The sequence below is a fragment of the Bolinopsis microptera genome, chromosome 2 (genome assembly GCF_026151205.1).
Source record: "Bolinopsis microptera isolate Bmic1 chromosome 2, MBARI_Bmic_1.0, whole genome shotgun sequence".
NCBI classification, from domain to species: domain Eukaryota; kingdom Metazoa; phylum Ctenophora; class Tentaculata; order Lobata; family Bolinopsidae; genus Bolinopsis; species Bolinopsis microptera.
The window spans coordinates 22,122,129-22,140,889 of NC_087073.1; the positions used below are offsets into that span (position 1 = coordinate 22,122,129).

Below are 18,761 nucleotides of genomic sequence, written 5' to 3' on the forward strand. Positions count from 1 at the left end.
AACTTCTTTACGGAAACTTTGTAGCCTTTCCCGCTCTTTCTTTGCTCGCAAAGCTGAGGAGTGAACCTCCTTACAATTTGGCTTCACATTATACGTATGGCGTATTCCTTTGTCGTTTCCACCATACATCGCAAACGGAGGATGTTTTTTTGTAATTTGGCTTGTCTGCAAATTGTTAGCTTCATGTGTAGAAGTACTTTGTTGAGCATTCTGCCAAACTACTGGACCTGTGTATTTAGAGATTTGGTGTTTAATGTTGGGCTTAGGTCTCACTGGAGGTACTGATCTTATCATGGGTCGTATCAGTCTCTTCACTATCAGAGACCTTCGTGCATCCTCCGATAACGAATCTTTTGCTCCAGTTTTTAGCGATTCTGAACTTTGTTCTTCGGTCGTAGAGGGAGCTTCAGTCTGTTGCCTATTCTTTTTTTTTCCTTTCGCCGACGATGACTTCTTGTCAATTTCTGATACAGTGGCTACGGTTGCTTCTTTGTTGATCCTTTCAGTCGTGACTTTTATTGTTTGAACATCATTGCAATTTTTATTGACTTTTTTCTCTGGGTCAAAATCTATATGAACCAACCATTCACCCGATTTTTGGGTAGAAGACGAACTTACCACATTCCGTGGCGAAAGATTGGAAAAGCTCTTTTGACAACACTTACAGCTTGGGTCAGAAGCTTGGGATCCTTTTTTGTTGTGATTGACTTCCGAGGCTGAATGAGATTTAGGTACCTGATCTCTGCTCCTTGCTGAGAACTCTCGATCCATATTTACAACAACTTTAGTTGGACTTGGAGGCGGTGATGTTGTACTGTTCGTTCTTACTGCACCATCGATTTTGTTCACATGTAGAACCTTGGGCTCCCAGTTAATTGGCTGATGCCGCATTCCATTCAAAACTCTGTCCTTGCGCTGGTTTGCCAATTGGTGAAAGTTTTTCCGTGCCTCTCCGCTCCATAGAAGTCGTCCAAAATTAGATTCATACTCTGATGTCGCTCTTTCTTTCGAAATAGACATTTATGAATAAATTCTGTTAACTACTTTATTATCACGATGACCAATGACAGGTCCCTTAGACTTAATAAAACGATACAAGCGTGTGATACGGTTGGCATAGACGAATTTTATGCCAAATTAAAGTGAATAAATCGATAAACTCTTCATGATGAAGTAATATAGATACAACAAAAACCTAACGAACGTGCGTATGTACACAACTTGCCTGCAGATTTTATTACATACAGCTGCTCCTTCATAAATCTCAGTACTCTGAGTCTGATTCGGCCGCTGAATTTCAATGAAACTGATACGAATTGAAATGCAATCAAAATATTTCATTTAAATCATTTCGTGACGATCCAGGATTGAAATTATTAATTTAACTTTAAGTTTAGTGAAATGTTATTTTTACGATTTCTGTCAGCTAGAGAGTATATATGATATAATTATATTTATATATAGTAGAGCTGTCGCGCGCACAAAATCAAATATCACCTGAATTTGTGACCTGCTCCGGTTTTTAGTTGATTGATGATTGATGATGTCAACCCTTTCAGATTGCGCGCATACCCATATAATATTCATAACCTCTGTAAAGCACGCGACCTTGCAGTTGCCCTGAACACTTAACTGCACAATTAAGCGGTTCTTTTACGCCCACTTTTCACTTTTGTAATTGTATTTGTATATCTCAATCAGCGTTTAATTGTTAGGATGATGATTAAATTTAACAACCGCATTCAGTGTTATTGGTTATACTTATACGTATACTTATAGTTATATTTATACTTATAGTTATATTATAAAGAAGGACTACTTTTTTACTGTTAGTGTTTAATGACAAATAAAAGAAATATCTTATGAATATGAAATTTGCTCTAATCAAAGCCCTTTCTCTTGCATGTTGCAGTTGCAGTAGCGGCACACTCACTGGATTTTATTATTTTACGCAGTACGCGTAGACTCATGGCTATGTGAAATAAGAAATCATTATAAATAACTTTCATTGTCGTAATATAAATAAGTACAAAGTAGCATCATCAAAACTTTGTCATTTTTGGGGTCGTTCACATATATTTATAATATTACGAAATCACTTTTTGGACAATTTTAACCCCCTCCCACCTCCTTGTATCACGTGGTGACCCCACGGTCGCTTCACTATATATATACGGTCGCTTCACTGTAGCGTCTTCGACGCTACAGGGGGAGCCGCGCACTTCGTGCGCGGCGGGTCATACAACGTATGACAACCACCTCCGTAATCAGTTTTAAACATAGCTTTTGCATATTGTGTCAAAATTACACTATCCTAATCATTTGAAAAGCCCTCCCCATCTGCTGATTACGTTGTACGTAATATGTCAATGTGAACTGTGAACGACCCCTTACCAGTACCACTCACAAGCTTTGAATTACTGGGCCGCGCTCAGCCTGTCATTCCGCCGAATGAACATGATAGCCTGAGGTCCCCAGGTATGCTTTGAAATAATCGGTATCAAAAAAATAAAATAGGAAAATGCTTGTTTTCTCCCACAACAATTTACAAATTCAGTACTCTGGCGTGAAACTGAACGACGGTTGAAATAATGAATAAAATTAAAATCACATTTCTGCATTCTGGCTCCTTTTTTACTCCTTTCAAATATACGTGAACAACCAAAAACAAATTTGTCTTACATATAATATATGTAACATATTATTATTAGATGGAATATTGGAGACGTATCACTATCAGCAATCAGTATCACCATTCACCGCGTAGAACTAGAAGTAGAACTAGAACCAATATGCAATAGTAATAGTAATACCAAATACTACAGCCAAATAGTATTAATATTATTTATTATTAATATTATTAATATTAATATTTATTGTACTAAAAGACAAAATCTCTGAAAGTTTAAAAATCAATTTAGTTTAGCGCTTATCCTTAAATCGAAGTAAGACTAAGACTTATCAAAATCATTTTATTGGATTAAAATGCTTAAAATTTCCTTGGTATTCGGTGACCCACAATCGAATGTCTCTTGGTAAGTCTGTAGCGTCTACATCTTCTTTTTTAAGCTCGCTGGACCCTACTTTTTGAAATCCTATTCCCATACCTTTGGCAGCATTTTTTACTCTATGGTCCCTCAGTTCATGACTTCGAGCAGTTTCACTTTCGCCGCCATATAATGCAAAAGGAGCAAAAGCTTGCTTAGTCGTGACTCCTTTCTTGCACATTTTGGATCCCGTTCTGACCTGAACGTCAGATGACGATATCGGCAATTTGGTGTATTTACGAGAGGCAGAGCTGTGGAATGTGTCACTCGTACTTGGTCTACTTGTCCCATAACTACTTCCAGTTCCGCCAGTGTTAGGTCTACTCCTACCAGTACTTGGTATGATATCTGAAGTCCGACTTGGGGGGCGACTGTAATCCTTGTGTCCACTTAATCTACAACTGGAGGCTGATTTTGGTCTACAAATTGATGATGCTCTGGTATCTGATCTCGAGCCACTACCAGGTTTTCTAAGCCTCTTTCTATCGTCTTCACAAGCACTTGCCGGAGTTGGACTCCTTTGGTTACTAGAACGCTTTAGACTGAGTGAGCTGTCCCTGCCATTATGGTTATCTGCTTCTCTTATGTCGAGAACAACGAAATCAGATGATTGACTTTGCGATCGAGATGGTTTTCCACACCAAGCAGATTTAATCCTACTCGGAGGTTCTGGCCGTTTAACTCCAACCTTCCGATCGGTTAACTGTTTGGATGAATTCTGATCCTGACAACAGCACTTGGGCAGATATTCAGATGATATGCTCTGAATGTCGTCACTTTCTCCGTCCTTACTATGGTCCCAGTGAATAGGTGCATGTTTGGCCGCTTGGAGCATACGTGTTCTCCTGTCCTTACTCAATTGGAAATAATGCGATCGAGTTGCACTGTCCCAGAGCTGACGGTTATACTTGTTATTATACTCTGTAGAATAGTTGGACACAGGCTTCATTATGTCAACTTTATCTAAAACATAGCTAGTCATTGTCGTGGTCAAAGATAAAATTAGAAAAACTGATACTCCCATGGAAGCCGACCTTGTTATCAGTGATGAAAGGAAACAGAGTTGCTCCTTCGTAAACTTCCACATTGAAATCGAAATAGGGTGGTCATAAAACAGATGGTTGAGCCGCGCGATGCACAAAGGATAGGAGCCGTACCAGTTATACATTCACCGGTGGGATCATCCAGCTGACATACCAACGGCTAGGCATGGTCATTCTGAACGATGAGTCCTAATCAGTCATTACTTTTCTGCTCTCATTGGGTATCCCTGCACTGGGCTACCTATACTAGACCGACTGGTAGAGCATATTTCCACTAAATCTCAGAAGGATGGTACGTGAGCGCGAAATTTATCTAAAATTTTGCTGCGCACCTCTTACTTGAGATGACGCTGTGTCTTATTTTGCTAGTACCTAAAGATGTTACGAACTAGGACATGTTCCAGGATTCGACGTCACGAATTATTGCTATATGATTTAAAACAAATGAAGTTACATTATTAATTGATCTGCCATTATAGCAATTGCATTATCAAGATACATCCATACTGATATCAAACCTAAATATTATTCACGAAAATTCGTTAAACTATTTACAGCTGATATTTTAAAACAAAATAGACAAATTCAAATTAAGATTGAAAAAATATTAAAACATGTCAACATCACATCAATTAAGTTTTAGTTTAGATCATGATCAGTTCAGAAAAACAAACATCAGGCGTGCTTCTGTCAGTGACTTTCGAGAGCAGCCGTCATCAAATCATTTTCCATCACTGAGTCTTGACTTTATCCCCCTCCTGAAAAGATTAAAACATTTTATTAACTATCTTAACTACGGCCTGTGTTATTGGCACTAATATATTAATTGTAATACTTTGATTTTAAGGCAGTAAAATTACATGAAACTACTGAAAAATTCAAAGATTTTCACCTCCTCTACTGGAAAATCGTTAGTTTTCTCCGAACCGATAGCTTTGTCAGGGGCCGTCTCCTCCACGGCAGGCCTCCAGTAGCGATCAACTAACGGTTTGATAAACTTAGCGTAGATCCATAGGAATAAAGGGATAACAATACACGATATTCAAACCATCTTCCGTAATCGGTAGGTCTCTGCCCCTTCTCTAAGCGAGGGTTATTCTTGATTTCTTGGCTAAGTGGCAGCGACATCATTAATATTTAGTTAGAAACTTAACAGAATTTGGTAGAAAACATTAACAAGGAATTTATGAACAGATTTAGTAACAATGAAAATATCCGACAATGCATTGAGTAGAGACGCAGAGTTGTATTTCCAATATTGGGGATTCTCTTTAAAAAACTAGGTCGTTTCAATAAAACAAGGATGTAACATTTAAATAAAGAGGTAAAATATGTTCAAACAAAGTAATCATTATTTGTACAATATGTAGGCTCGGTCATTTCGTATGATTATTAGTAATTGATTAAGAAATAATATCATAAGCACGAAAACATCTCTCATTTCATTTTCATCACCATTTTTGCATTTCGTCATTTCAATACTGGGAGTTTTACTCGAATCTTTAACATCAAATTTGGACTTATGTCACAGCGGCCGGTCAGAAAAGCTCAAAGTTAACTTAGCACTGAATATTAAAATAAAGTAAAACTCTGAAACTCTCAATCTCCCTCACTGCTGCTCTCTGAAGACTCGACTCCCTCGTTGACACCGAGCTTGAACCCGTATTCCTGATCACATCCCATATACGAGTCGCACATGAAGAACAGCGTGTAGTCATGTGATCCTGGTTCAGGTGCCATGAACTCCAGCTTCACACTTGCCTTCTGATATAACGTGATACGTTTAATTGAGGTCAAAGTGTTCGTTTTGGTGTCTCCAATTACCACCCACCAGCCCTCCTCTCGTTTTGTTGGAAAGAAAGGAGCGATCACGTGACCAACGACTTCGTCCTCTCTTTCTAGGTCTACTGTTACTGTGACCGGGCCACCGGACTTGATATTGTCCTTGTCTTGAATCTTGTACACTAACTCAATGTTAGGGTAGCGGTTACAGTACCGAGCTAGATCCTGATAGAAGATTATTTTCAGTTAAATCGAACCGGCTAGGTCAAATAACTAAATAATAAAGCAAACAATCACCTTTATTGGGGAAATACAATACACATAAACGATTAGCTGATTAGAAACCCCAGATTCTAAGTTCTAACCTGCATCTTGTTATCAGGTAGCTGAAGAAGTTCATTCCTCTCATCATCCTCCAGATCCATAATATCAAACACACTCTCTACTTCTTTAGTTTCACACCTGAAACAGTTTGTAATCAACATGATATTTCATAATTCATCTGAAGTGAAAGTAACAAATATAGAAGGAATTCGGAGTAGGTATAACCGCCGTTTGAGTGATCGTGTAATTTCTAACCGTTTGATCATTTCGTCAGTGAAATGAGGGAGTTGTTTGAGGTAACTGTCCTTCTTCCACATGGCTTGAGTGCACATCTGTGAGAGCTCCATGGCCGCCAGGGCTGGTCCCAACCAGCCGCTACTTGACAATACGTCTACACACGCCTAAAGACAAAGGAGGGTTTGACTTTTATCATGATAGGAAATGTTGAGATCAAATGCTACCTTAAATAACCACAAGGTAGAAAACTTGAGCTATCACTTGATCATCTATATATTTTTCCATTGGAGAATCCAGATCCAGTTACAAATAACTTGAGATGATAAAAGATGGCCAAATTAGTATTTCTTGAAGACCTTTTTCCTACATAATTACCTGGATGAGTCGGACAGTTCGTTTGAGGATATCATCCTTATCACTCTGTAACTCAGTAGGCAGTATGATTCTAGATAAGTGAGACTGAAGGAGCAGGTTAGCTTTGCAGTGAGGGTCATTGAACTTGTGTCCCTCAGGAAGTTTCTGTGGTATTCTGTTGCTCAGTTGTTTTAAAATGTTCTCCTCGTGATGACGAACTGATAAGGAACTGTATTCTGCTGCCGCTGATATTATCTCTATTATACCTGCAAACACCGAGATGTTGTTAGACTATTTGGGGATATCATAAATAACGAATTAAATAACAGATGCAGACGAATGATAAACATCATTACATTCTGGCTTAATCGAAACGTCAAGATCATATTTTTGAGAATGACAGAAACCTTTCATTTTAGTTTTAGGAGTGAGAGAAAGAGAGAAGAGTTCGATGGTAGTGTAGTTGATGTAATAGTATGCAGCGATCATGCCCAGATTGAGTGGTGTAGTGTCCATGTCGTCCTCGATAGCCAGACACATAGACTGTTCCAGATCATTGAGTGTGTTCTCCACTAGATCAGATAAATGATCCGAAAAGTGGCGATGTGAGGAGCCCTGGTAGAATAATTAGAAGATAATTAGTGAGTAGTATAGACGCTGAGCTCAAACTAATACAAATAACAATACCTCTTATACAAACGCTCTTATCAAAATTTACTCAAATAAAAAAAATTAACCTGTAAGTTGTAGTAATTAGGGTTTTGAGTAAGTCTCCTGTACAAGAAGGTCCAGGTAAGATAGTCCACAGCGTCCTGTTTGTTCTCCACCGTCTTGGTGACCACCTCCGCGTTGAAATGATCATGTAACACGTGATCAAGATGTGACTCAACTGGTAGAGGTTCGTAAAGGAACTTCCTGAAGAACTCCTTTTTGGATCCCTGGCACATTACCACACATACTCCGTTCTGGTCGTGAAGAGGTCTGTTAGCGCGGCCCACCATTTGTAACATGTCAGTTATAGGATAATCCACATAACGGTGCTCTTTGCCGTCGTAGTATTGGGTATCCATGACGACCACCAGGTGGGAGGAGATGGGACTACCCCAGGCAAGCTGTCTGGTGCTCACCATCACCTGAACTGCTCCGATATCAAACAACTTGTCCACAATACTCCGCTCTGTTTCGGGCAGACCTTCGTGCGCGTACGCTACACCATGGGACAGAGTCTCGCACAGAGTCTTATCAGTAAGCTGGTCCAGGTATGGCTTCAAATCGTCTTCTGAACAGTGCAGGAACTTCTTGGGACTTCCTTCTGCAGCTGCAAAAGTAAGTACGTCTATAGCTGTGAGACGGGCTTGTTTTCGGGACGGTACGTAGACTATGACGGGTTTGGTGGGGGAATGTTTGCAGATGGCGTTGTAGACAGGTTTCATCATGCAGAGCAGGCGTGACTGCGCATGTGTGATATGGAACCCGTTAATGTGGAGCTCTAGTGGAACTGGCCGGACGTTGGGGTGGAAGTTGAAGATAGAGTTGGTGTGACAACCCAGCCATTCTCCTATATCCTTAGCATTAGCTAGGGAGGATGACAATGCCACAATACGGATATTCTTCTCAATTTGAGCGCTCATATACCTCATCCTAGTGCAAACAACTTCTAACACAGGACCAACATCACCTCCGATCAGATGAACATCGTCAACAATGAACAGGTCCACATTCTGAACATTCTTCCTCTGCTTCCAACGACGAGACAGAATGTCCCACTTCTCAGCAGTACTTAGGATAATGTTCCCCTTGGCTAAAAGCTTTAGATCTACACTGGTCTCCCCAGTCAAGACTACCACCTTCTTGTCAAGCTGAGATCCGAACTTGTGGCTCCAGTCTGAGTACACTTGATCCACTATATACTGCAGAGGAGCGACATACACGCACCGTGGCTCCTCCTTATTGGAGCACAGACGCAGGATTGCGATCTCTGCACATAACGTCTTGCCTGATCCAACGGGGGCGCCAATAAACGCATTATCATCTGTGTTGTAGAGGGAGTTAAATACTTGTGTCTGAATGGGGTTGAGGTAAGAGAAACTATCTTTGTAAAGGTTCTCAAACTCTGGATTTCTGAAAACTCCCACAGGGAGAGGTTGAAGATCTAGCAGTTCTGTGGGGGGAAGGTTCTTCTCTGGTAGGATGAGATGTCTGAAGGAAACAGGGAGTTGTGTTTCTGCGTGGAGCCACTTATCTGACACGATTCTGATGAAATAATGAGGGGGCAGGGGTTCAAAAACTGGCACAAAGAACTCCACGATATGGTCCTCTCCGACGTACTTAGATTTGAGCAGGAAATACTCGCTGTGAAGGATGATCTCGTTATCACAGTCTTCTACCATAATCCAGAACGCTTCAGACATACCATGGACCTTCTCCTCCCACTGGAAGTCAGGGGTGATAGTTAGCTCGACTCGGAGAGTGGACCTGGTAATTGGTTGAATGTGAGTTGATAACTCCATCTTTGGAAACAAGTGGACTAGCTTGTGGATGTTGTTGCCAAGTTTTGGCATCCTGATCAATTCGCCTAGCTCGGCTGGTGTCAGATCGTAAAATCTGGAAAAAGTGAAATACTTCTTCTCAATCTTCTTCACCACTTCGTCTGGCAGTTTCTTGAACTGTCTGAGAGGAGTCATACTCAGCCACATTCTCTTCTCTACCATCTTACAGAGGTTGAGAGCGTGTTCAGCGAGCTGCGCCCACCCTCTGTGCAGCACTATCTCGTAGATAGCTCTCATGAGACGGTTAGCAGAGCTTGTTATGTAGACCATGTCCGTGGCCAGGGAGAAGCCCTCTAGTTTCAATTGAGAGATGTGGGATTGTAGCAACACGTTCACTTTACCACTTGGCTCCTCGATACTTTCTTTGATGGGAATAGGAACTCTTTCAATGAGTTTAGCTAGCTCTAACTTCTCCTCCTCACGCACTTGAATGTGTCTAAACTCGCTGCTCAGGGAGAAAACTCTGAACAGCTCGATTTGACTGAGAGTGGATTTGAGTAGACTGTTGTAAGTAGCAATGCTGTCGTTGGTTATATAATAATGACTGGCTATTCTGCCGAGATCAGTAACCATGAAGTTACCAGATCTCCTGTCGTACTTGACAAGGTTGTTTTTGTCCAGCAGAGCGGCAGCCGTGTGAATCAGATCAGCGCGACGCTGTTCCAATGTAGGGTCGTCTTTGAGAACATCCTCAGTCATACCGTACAGGGTGGGGTTCCTTAACATACGAATGTAGAGGTAGGTGTATCCTAACCAGTGTACCGCTTCCTTGGCGTTCCTGATCGTACCCAACACGATCTCAGCGTTCAGATTGTCAGCTAGTTTCTTGATAAACTGACTCTCAATAGGAAGCTGCTGGTTGAGAAGTGAGAGGTAGTACTGCAGCTCATTATGACTTGTGATCAATGTTCCCTGACCTCTGGAGTCGTGCTGAGGTCGCCCAGCTCGTCCGAACATCTGCAGGATATCTAGAGCTCCTAACTCTACCCATTTACCCTTCTCAGGACTGTAGATCTGGGTTCCTTTGATGATGACAGTGTGAGCAGGCAGATTCACTCCCCAAGCTAGGGTCGAGGTGGACACTAGAACCTGAATATGACGGTCATCAAACAGATCCTCTACTAAAGTACGATCTATCCTGGTGAGGCCGGCGTGATGAATAGCAAATCCGTAGGGCAGGATATCTTTCAGATCAGGACTCTTACATCCCTCCGCTTCAGTTCTCAATACCTCAGTGCTGGCAGAACCCTCTCTTAGGAACATTCCGATCGTGTCATTCTCCAGCGCCATGTCTCTCAATGCTTTGGCTGTTTTGGCGGTCTCTTTTCGAGAATGGACGAACACGAGAACCTGATGTTTCCCTGCGTTTTCCATCACCTTTTCATATAACGTATCATTCACCAGCTTCCATTTCTTAACAGCCTTCTTCTCTGTCACTCCAATGAAGGTTTGATCAAGAGGAACAGGTCGGAAGCTATTATCAAAGTAATGGAGCCCAGTCTCGAGGTTCACTCTCAAGAAAGCGGCCACATCCTCATAATTGGGCAATGTAGCAGATAGACCGACTAGTCTAACCAACTCCTGAGTACTCTCTATCTGCCTGATGGTACGAGCCACAATGGACTCCAACACCGGACCTCTGTCGTCGTGAAGTAGATGGATCTCGTCCATGATGATGAGAGACACCAGCTGAGTGTAGGTCCTTTCTCCGGCTTTCCTTGTGACAATGTCCCATTTCTCCGGGGTGCAGACTATAACCTGCAATGAGAGGCAGTTGTCAGAGTTGAGTTTACGGGAAAGTGTGAAAAGTATGCCCAGTTTAGCAGCTTAATAATGCTCGAGCCAAAGAAAAAAGATTACAAATATTTTAGAGTAAGCCTAAAATGGCGACCAAACAGTCAATTTGTTCGAAATCAAGTTAAGGATTGAGATTCATTTACCCTCATTTAGAAAGAAGACGGTATAAAGATGAGCAAGCCAAAAGAAGTAGTTTTACTGGGCGGTAAACTGGGCACACTTACTTTCGAATAGAAAACTCAACAGTTTAGTTGAGAAGATTTGACTTTTCAGCATTCAACTAATGTTCATTTCACCTGAAATCAGATAAAACGTAAAATTTAAAAATGGATCCATTTTCCTGCTCCATATGAAAGACACATAGTGTTTGTGCTCAAACCTTTAAAGAGTAAAATCTACTAGACAACATAATATGTTAACAGTTTGTTCAAGCCTTCATTACTGAAAGAGGAATGTAGTCCTGAATCAGTCCAAGGAGGTTAATTTGTTGTAGGCTGACTTTGATATGGATTACCCGATAAGATAACCCACTCAGAGGTACAGCCAATTTGGGCGATTTAATTTTTTAAATAAGTTTTTGAAAACGTATAATATAATCAATAGAGCAATCTCTCCACTGCACCTGTGTTTCATTAATCTGCTCCCGGCTGAGGTTGTGATCTCCGGTCAGCTCGTTCACTTGAATCCCGTAGGGTTCGAGAGCTTTACCAAAATTGCCAACCATCTCTTGCACCAGAGATCTCATGGGCGCGATGTAGACAATCTTAAACTCGTCTTTACGGATGGTGCCGTCTGTGTTCATGTGTTTGCCGATCTCCCGCACCATAGTCAGAACAGCTATGTTAGTTTTACCTGCACCAGTGGGAGCACAAATCAGCAGGTTCTCATCTCTCTCCAGCGCTGCCTCCTTCAGTCGACTTTGTATTCTATTGAGTGCCGAAAATCTTCTGAACGGTTTTTGAGCCCAACTTGGTAACTCCTCTATTTTGACTAGCTTCTCGCCGTCAGAAAATGGTTTTGGCTTGTAAGCTGGAACATGAATTTCTTCGTATCCTTTTTTCTGTTTACGGAAACTACCGTCTGGTAGAAGGCACTTCTTATTTGCCATCAGGTGAGAGCCTTGTTCGAATGACAAATCTTTAAGGTCGAGCACAGCTTTGGGTTTGATCGCTGAGGAGAGATCCTCGTCCATATCTACATCCTCTTCTTTTTTTCCCTCTTTTTTCGTCTGCCTTTTAACGACCTTGAAAATAATGGGAGAATGAGAAGATATAAAACAGGAGATATATTCTTAGCTGAACTTAATGCGAATAATAAAACAACTTATTGTTGACCCCACTTTTAAACGTACATTTGTCTTGCTGCTATCACCCAACAGCTCGTCTAGAATTGTAGATCCAGCAGGCGTGGATCTCATCTCCTCCTCGATCTCGTGACGCTCTTTCTCCGTCTCTGCACGTGCGCGCAGTGTGCAGTACAAGATTAGCTGCTTGTTCTGTCGCACTAACTTGATCACATTGAAGAGATCGTATCCTAGTAACAGGACCAGCTTTGTTTCACACTCGCGGTCGTCTGTTGTGGTTTTGAGAATGTTCAACACACGCTCTGCTTTTTCCTGAAAACATCTTAAATTAGTTAAGCTGCGTAGGATTTAGCCTCTGACATTCAAATTTCAACAGCTCAATGTTAAGAAAATGTTAAAGCCTTCATTACTGAAAGAGGAATGTAGTCCCAAATCAGTCCAAGGAGGTTAATTTGTTGTAGGCTGACTTTGATATGGATTACCCGATAAGATAACCCACTCAGAGGTACAGCCAAAATCGAACAGTTCACAGCTTCAGGTGCATACCTGGGAAATATCAGCGTCATTGTAGTGTTTATTTAGGACCCTCTGGAGCCAGAAGGCATCAACATCGCTAGGCTTAACAGTCTCCGCAGACCCACCCTCACTACCTTCCAGAGCTGACAGATTAGCTCCATCTTTCGCAGTGTCCAACATTGGCTGTTCGTCATCCGAACCTGCTGCTTCGTCCTGTAATATAATTCTCGTAATATCTCCAGACCAGTGAACAATTTAACGAACGAACGAACAATTGAACGAACAATTGAACGAACGAACGAACGAACGAACGAACGAACGAACGTGCCAAAATGGGCAAGCTTCTCTCCTCACTTAAGATCTCCACATCATTTTACTAACCTGAACCTCGTCGAGTTGCGCATCTTTATCCTCATCCTCGTCAAACACAACAGCTACTCCGTACATCTCATCGATAGCATCTTCTGTCTTGTCCTCTTTTGTACCGTAGTCTGTTAACTTCTCCACAAGATTCTCTAGCACTGAATACCTGGGAAAACATTGTATTTGTGCTCAAACCTTTAAAGAGTAAAATCTACTACAACATATGTTAATATTTTGTTAAAGCCTTCATTACTGAAAAAGGAATTTAGTCCTGAATCAGTCCAAGGAGGTTAATTTGTTGTAGGCTGACTTTGATATGGATTACCCGATAAGATAACCCACTCAGAGGTACAGCCAATTTTAATGAACATTTCTGCACAGCCACCTATATTGGGTCGTATTTTCTTCCAAAACACAGTTAGTACTTTTGTACGAAGTAGTGGGAATGCTGTCATTTCCCAGAATAAACAGTTAGTACATGGTACTAAGGGGGGTGTCGTGTCCAACCCCAAAAAACCCATTTTACCTCAAATTTCAATTTTTATCTAATTCGACTACATTGAAAACAAAACCCCTACTAAATAGTGGGTATAATTTGCCCATTTTCCAATGTTTAATGAGCTGTTTAAACTTTTAAAGCAACTTATGGGTGGGTATCTTATTTTACATACCAAGAAACAGTTAGAACCGCAAAAGCCGGCAAAAGTGGTGGGTGTCTTAATTATTATCAGAAAAAACAGTTAGTACCGCAGGCGGTGTGTGGGTCTTTTGAAAAATTCCAAAATTACACTTAGTCGACGTCACGTCCAAAACTAAGTACCAGACCCCTCTCCCCCCCCCCCCCCCCCCCCCCCCAGGTCAAGATTCATGCGAGATGGCGAGCTAGGCTCATCGCACAAAATTTGTAAATAAACACAGAACAAAATTAACAAGAAAATAAATAAGAAAACAGAAAAAGTTGAATTTAAAAGTTGAGGGACACAATAATTAGGTACTTAACATGACGTGCGATCATGTGTATTTTATCACTTGTTTATATTGCAATTGTGAAAACTTCAACGTAACGGCGCGCAAGTTTTGTGCGAGATTTTTGCCAGTTTCGTTTAAATCTCATCGCTAGGCTCACGATATCGCGAGCCTAGACGCGAGATTTAGGCATGCTTTTCAGCACTGTAAAATTAGCAGAAACGCGCGAGTATAAGTATATAAATATTACATCACTGCATATGACCACATGGCGTGGCTGGCTAGCACGTCAACTGAGAGGCTGAAGGTCAAGAGTTCGAACCTCACCGAAGCTATTTGAACGCCAGTTTTTTAAAAACAATTATGAAGAACTAATAATTCCTCGGAGCTCGGTAATATAATCAGCAAAGCATAATACAGTAAGGTATGGGATTTAGGATGACACATTTTCCGGCCGTTTAAAAAATATATATACTCCTTACATACTGGACACCTAGTCACTTTTAAACTTTATGCCATGGGAATTTTATTGGTCATTGATCTTTTGGTCTTGATTGTTTCTAATTATTGCATCTAACAAGCCAGCGAGACCGATTGAATGTTAACAAAGCCAGCTCTAGGTCCCTTGTATGCAGTTGTCTAACTTAGACAGTGCAGAAAATATGGGCACGAAAATGCAAATTTGTTGAAATCAAAAGAGGCCTATTTTTATGACCATCGACCTTTATATTGAAGAAATATGGTGGTTGGAGGCCCAGAAACTCGATTTTCGGCATTTACCCGCCTGTTTTCGGAGGGCGGGAGGGTCATTTTTGACTGTTTTTACCGAAAAATGGCCTAATTTGTATCATTATAATCTATAAAACCCTAATGAATGTTGATTATAATTGACAATATAGGTAGGATAAATGATTTCAGACATCTAAAGATTATCTGGAGAACCCCAGGGTGCCCGTATCCATGGAGACGGGCCGTTTTGAAAAAATGAAAATAAATTTAGCTAAAATTTGACCTTTTACCCCTTTTAACCATACAAACACCCTACCTATATTGTTCTACCTATATTGTCAATATAATAATCATCATTCATCAGTAACAATAGGGTTTATAGAGATTATAATGATACAAATTAGGCCATTTTTCGGTAAAAACAGTCAAAAATGACCCTCCCGCCCTCCAAAAACAGGCAGGGAAATGCCGAAAAAAATGGGCCTTTTCTGATTTAATGACATGGCCCAAAAATATTATCATTCTTGCACCCCTAACCTTGACTATAATGCAAGGATGGTAAATGCGTTTTGGGGAGACTACGCGTAGGTACTACGCATACGTATTTCCCGATGATAAATTACGTATTTCAAATTAAGTTGCAGTAACGCGCGAAGATCTATATATAAATATTACATTACAGTATATGGAATCGTGGCCTAATTGGTTAATACGCTAGCTCCATATCATCAGATTGCGAGTGCGAGACTCGGATAGGATCATTTTTTCCCATACTTTTTGGCAATTATGAATAACTAATGAATAACTAAAAATACCTCTGTAATATAACTAGCAAGGTGAAATGAAATCGTCATCCGGCCGAAAAATTTATTATAGCCGTTTTAAAAGTTTATTATAGCCGTTTTTTCTTTCCAGGCTGGATTCCTAGTCACTTTTTAAACTTATGCCACTGGGAAGTCCGTGTTAATCCGGTAACCGGTTTCAAAATTCAAGCAAGAGAGACTTGTGATCTTAGTCTGCGAATATTGTAATAGATAAAAATGCACTGGAACTGGGTCTCGGTTGAAAGTCTATTCCTCGAGGGAGGCATAACTGCTTTATAACCTGAGATTTGAGAAGCTCTGCTCTGCAGCAGACTGACTGATTGGTTGGTTCAGCATAAGAATAGCAAGTCGCTGCAGCGTTTTCATTCGAGCACCGTGAAGTCTCCAAAACGACTGTCAGTATTGCTATATTAATATACAACTGTATTGGGCCAGCGACGCACGCGCAAATATCACTAATCTGTAATCACGTATTTCGAAAGAGATACGCGCGTATTTTGAAAAATTTTACCATCAAAGAATTTAAGCGCCAAATTTTGCCGTATTTCACGTATTTCTTAGAATTTTTGAATACGGCGTATTTACAGGCGATTTTTTGACGTATTTACCATCGATGCTATAATGACCTGCTAACTTTTAATACCCAGGATATGCTCATGCAATCACTTTATACAAAATAAGTATTTTTCGCCACTGCACGTGACACGTGACAATCGCACTTTCAAATGGCCAAAATCCAGTCTCATCGCACTTTCTCAGGAATCTTGATAGGCCCCCCCCCCCACCGATCAAACAGAGTTCAGTTACCCGATAAGGCTCCTCGAAATCTTTTGCATTCTACAATAATAATAATTTTTATCAACATAAAGCCTGGACTAGAGTTGGATATCTCAGACACGAAACTAACCATCTCACTGCCCCCGGCCCCCCCCCCCCCCCCACCCCCTCCCCCGGCTCCCCTTTATCTGTCTTCCACCTTACCTGTCTTCGGTAACGTCTCCCAGGAGCTCCTTAATCTCATCAACTTTCTCCGCTTTGGAATTGTTCATCTGCTTCATACTGATCAGAACCTCATCAGCTGCCCCTAGGAGGATATCTCGAGGCTGCTCACCGATATACGACTGGACGAAACTCAGAACCACCTGCAACAACATGTGTGACACTGTGTATGTATGTGATTTTAACTACTGTTTATTGGGCGAACACCTCCGTAAGAAAGTTAACACAGAGTTAGCAAGTTAACACAGAGTTAGCAAGTTAACACAGAGTTAGCAAGTTAACACAGTGTCGGAATTTCTCAACCTCCTTCCCCCTTATCGGTACTGATGAAAAATCGCTGAGTTTCATTTTAGAGTTCTACTTTACAAACCTCGAACACCCCTTTAGTTTCTCTAGTTTTGGGATGATAAGATAGCCCAGTGAAGTCTGACTCATCTACAGTGGAAAGTAAACCAGTTGCCATAGCAGCGAGTTCTTTCTCATCTTCGTCTCTTTTCTGTCTCTTTGCTGCCTATGATTTTGTTTAGTTAGTAACAAGCCGGAGGGGTTCAGGACTTGTCAAAATAAAGCACTCTAACCAATGCAATAGACTTCAGAAACTATTGATAAGATTGTTAAAGCCTTCATTACTGAAAGAGGTTTGTAGTCCTGAATCAGTCCAAGGAGGTTAATTTGTTGTAGGCTGACTTTGATATGGATTACCCGATAAGATAACCCACTCAGAGGTACAGCCAATTTTAATGCATATTTCTGCACAGCTACCTATGCTGGGTTTCCACTAAAGCACTTATTTACAGCCATGGTGAGCCACGTAATAAGGTGTAACATAGCTGGGTAGTTACCTTCTCAGAGGAGATTTCTGGAGCAGTGGTTCTCATGAACCTATCACCCATTTTAGAGGTGTGAAGTTTGCCGACCAGGGACAGAACCTCGCCGGTAGCCTCATCCCTACCTCGGCGCTCTATCAAGGACCGGTCAGCTTGGAGTACAAGGTTAGAGTTAGCCTTGTACTCATATTGAAGCGACCTGGCAGTTTCGTCTGCCATTTGGCCTATTGTTAGGTAGGATAGGTTAGTAAGGTTAACTGTGAACAATATCAATTTAGATATCATGTATGGAATAAGTGTATTTATTAGTGTACAAATTTCGGGAATTTAAATTCGTTTGTCATTTTCCAGATTAGTGATAAAGAAAGAAACAAGAGATTTCTCATAAATAAAATAAAAAACATCACATTATTCAGCAGCCATAGCTTCCTCCTCTGTAATTTTACCCTTGTCTGTCTTCTTCTTTGACCTGTCTTTCCTTTCGAGGATTGCTCGTCTGTCCTTATCAAGCTTCAGTTTTGAAATTTCGACTTTGGAAGCACTAATACCAACAGGCACTGTTGTTCCGTTAGCCTTTTCTCGCTGGACTCGCTCAACATAGATAACCCATCGTTTTCTGTATACACTGATAACTTTAGCTAACTGCTGGCTTTTGTACTGACCACGGGTAATCTGGACCTCATCATCTTTTCGAATAGGCATGCTCCTCACGTTGTATTTCTGTCTGAGTTCCTTAGACAATGGAGCAGTCATTAACTTTCTCCTGATGCTTGATGGCGCACAAAAGTGGGCTTTCCTTTGCTTCCTCCTGGAGCTTGAGACATGAGCATTGAACTTCATAATGCTACCTGAAATTATGTAATTAATATCATTTGCCAAAAAGTTGTTTGACATAATGTACAAGTCATACAATTTCATTAGAAATTGTGCTTTAGATATAAAATAAATTATCTCTTCCAAACAGAAAGTTGTAGATAAGAACCAAAGAAATGGAGCTGGATATTACAGGGTGCCCACAAGTTCGTTTGCTAATGTTTGGGCTTATAATCTAGCAATTTTACATGTATTAAACTTGTTTTTGCTTTACACGAATGGCATACT

At 40.9% G+C, this 18,761-nt stretch overlaps 3 protein-coding genes and 1 long non-coding RNA gene across 4 annotated transcripts; all 4 read right to left on the minus strand.

Annotated features, from left to right (window-relative positions):
- Positions 1–1,884: 1,884 nt before the first annotated feature.
- LOC134811150 (uncharacterized) lies at positions 1,885–4,072 on the minus strand. The gene is made up of 2 exons (XM_063817886.1): positions 2,260–4,072; positions 1,885–2,127 (listed from the first exon to the last, which is right to left on the minus strand). The coding sequence occupies exon 1, from the start codon at positions 4,069–4,071 to the stop codon at positions 2,968–2,970; it is 1,104 nt and encodes a 367-aa protein (XP_063673956.1). The 5' UTR covers position 4,072; the 3' UTR covers positions 1,885–2,127; positions 2,260–2,967.
- A 608-nt stretch (positions 4,073–4,680) lies between these two features.
- LOC134811521 (uncharacterized) lies at positions 4,681–5,070 on the minus strand. Its single transcript, XR_010159825.1, has 2 exons — positions 4,983–5,070; positions 4,681–4,848 (listed from the first exon to the last, which is right to left on the minus strand). It is a non-coding gene; the product is annotated as an uncharacterized LOC134811521 (long non-coding RNA).
- Positions 5,071–5,396: 326 nt separating this feature from the next.
- On the minus strand, positions 5,397–17,880 carry LOC134811520 (U5 small nuclear ribonucleoprotein 200 kDa helicase-like). The gene is made up of 13 exons (XM_063818366.1): positions 17,676–17,880; positions 17,204–17,344; positions 16,816–16,976; positions 13,334–13,481; positions 12,983–13,165; positions 12,485–12,748; positions 11,756–12,376; positions 7,525–11,094; positions 7,195–7,402; positions 6,809–7,053; positions 6,452–6,597; positions 6,238–6,334; positions 5,397–6,097 (listed from the first exon to the last, which is right to left on the minus strand). Exons 1-13 carry the CDS (start codon positions 17,877–17,879, stop codon positions 5,690–5,692), a joined length of 6,396 nt encoding a protein of 2,131 aa, XP_063674436.1. The 5' UTR covers position 17,880; the 3' UTR covers positions 5,397–5,689.
- A 158-nt stretch (positions 17,881–18,038) lies between these two features.
- Positions 18,039–18,531, minus strand: LOC134826549 (large ribosomal subunit protein uL24-like). The gene has a single exon (XM_063838947.1). The coding sequence runs from the start codon at positions 18,498–18,500 to the stop codon at positions 18,069–18,071; it is 432 nt and encodes a 143-aa protein (XP_063695017.1). The 5' UTR covers positions 18,501–18,531; the 3' UTR covers positions 18,039–18,068.
- Between the last annotated feature and the right edge of the window lie 230 nt (positions 18,532–18,761).

What these genes read in the sequence shown, in the direction of transcription:
- LOC134811150 (XM_063817886.1), bottom strand. Translation starts at nt 4,071, where the DNA reads ATGGGAGTATCAGTTTTTCTAATTTTATCTTTGACCACGACAATGACT.
- LOC134826549 (XM_063838947.1), bottom strand. Translation starts at nt 18,500, where the DNA reads ATGAAGTTCAATGCTCATGTCTCAAGCTCCAGGAGGAAGCAAAGGAAA.
- LOC134811520 (XM_063818366.1), bottom strand. Translation starts at nt 17,879, where the DNA reads ATGGCAGACGAAACTGCCAGGTCGCTTCAATATGAGTACAAGGCTAAC. An exon ending in CAGAAATCTCCTCTGAGAAG is followed by an intron (nt 17,345 to 17,675) that starts GTAACTACCCAG and finishes ACAAAATCATAG; the next exon opens with GCAGCAAAGAGACAGAAAAG. An exon ending in ACTGACGAAATGATCAAACG is followed by an intron (nt 6,335 to 6,451) that starts GTTAGAAATTAC and finishes AAACTGTTTCAG; the next exon opens with GTGTGAAACTAAAGAAGTAG.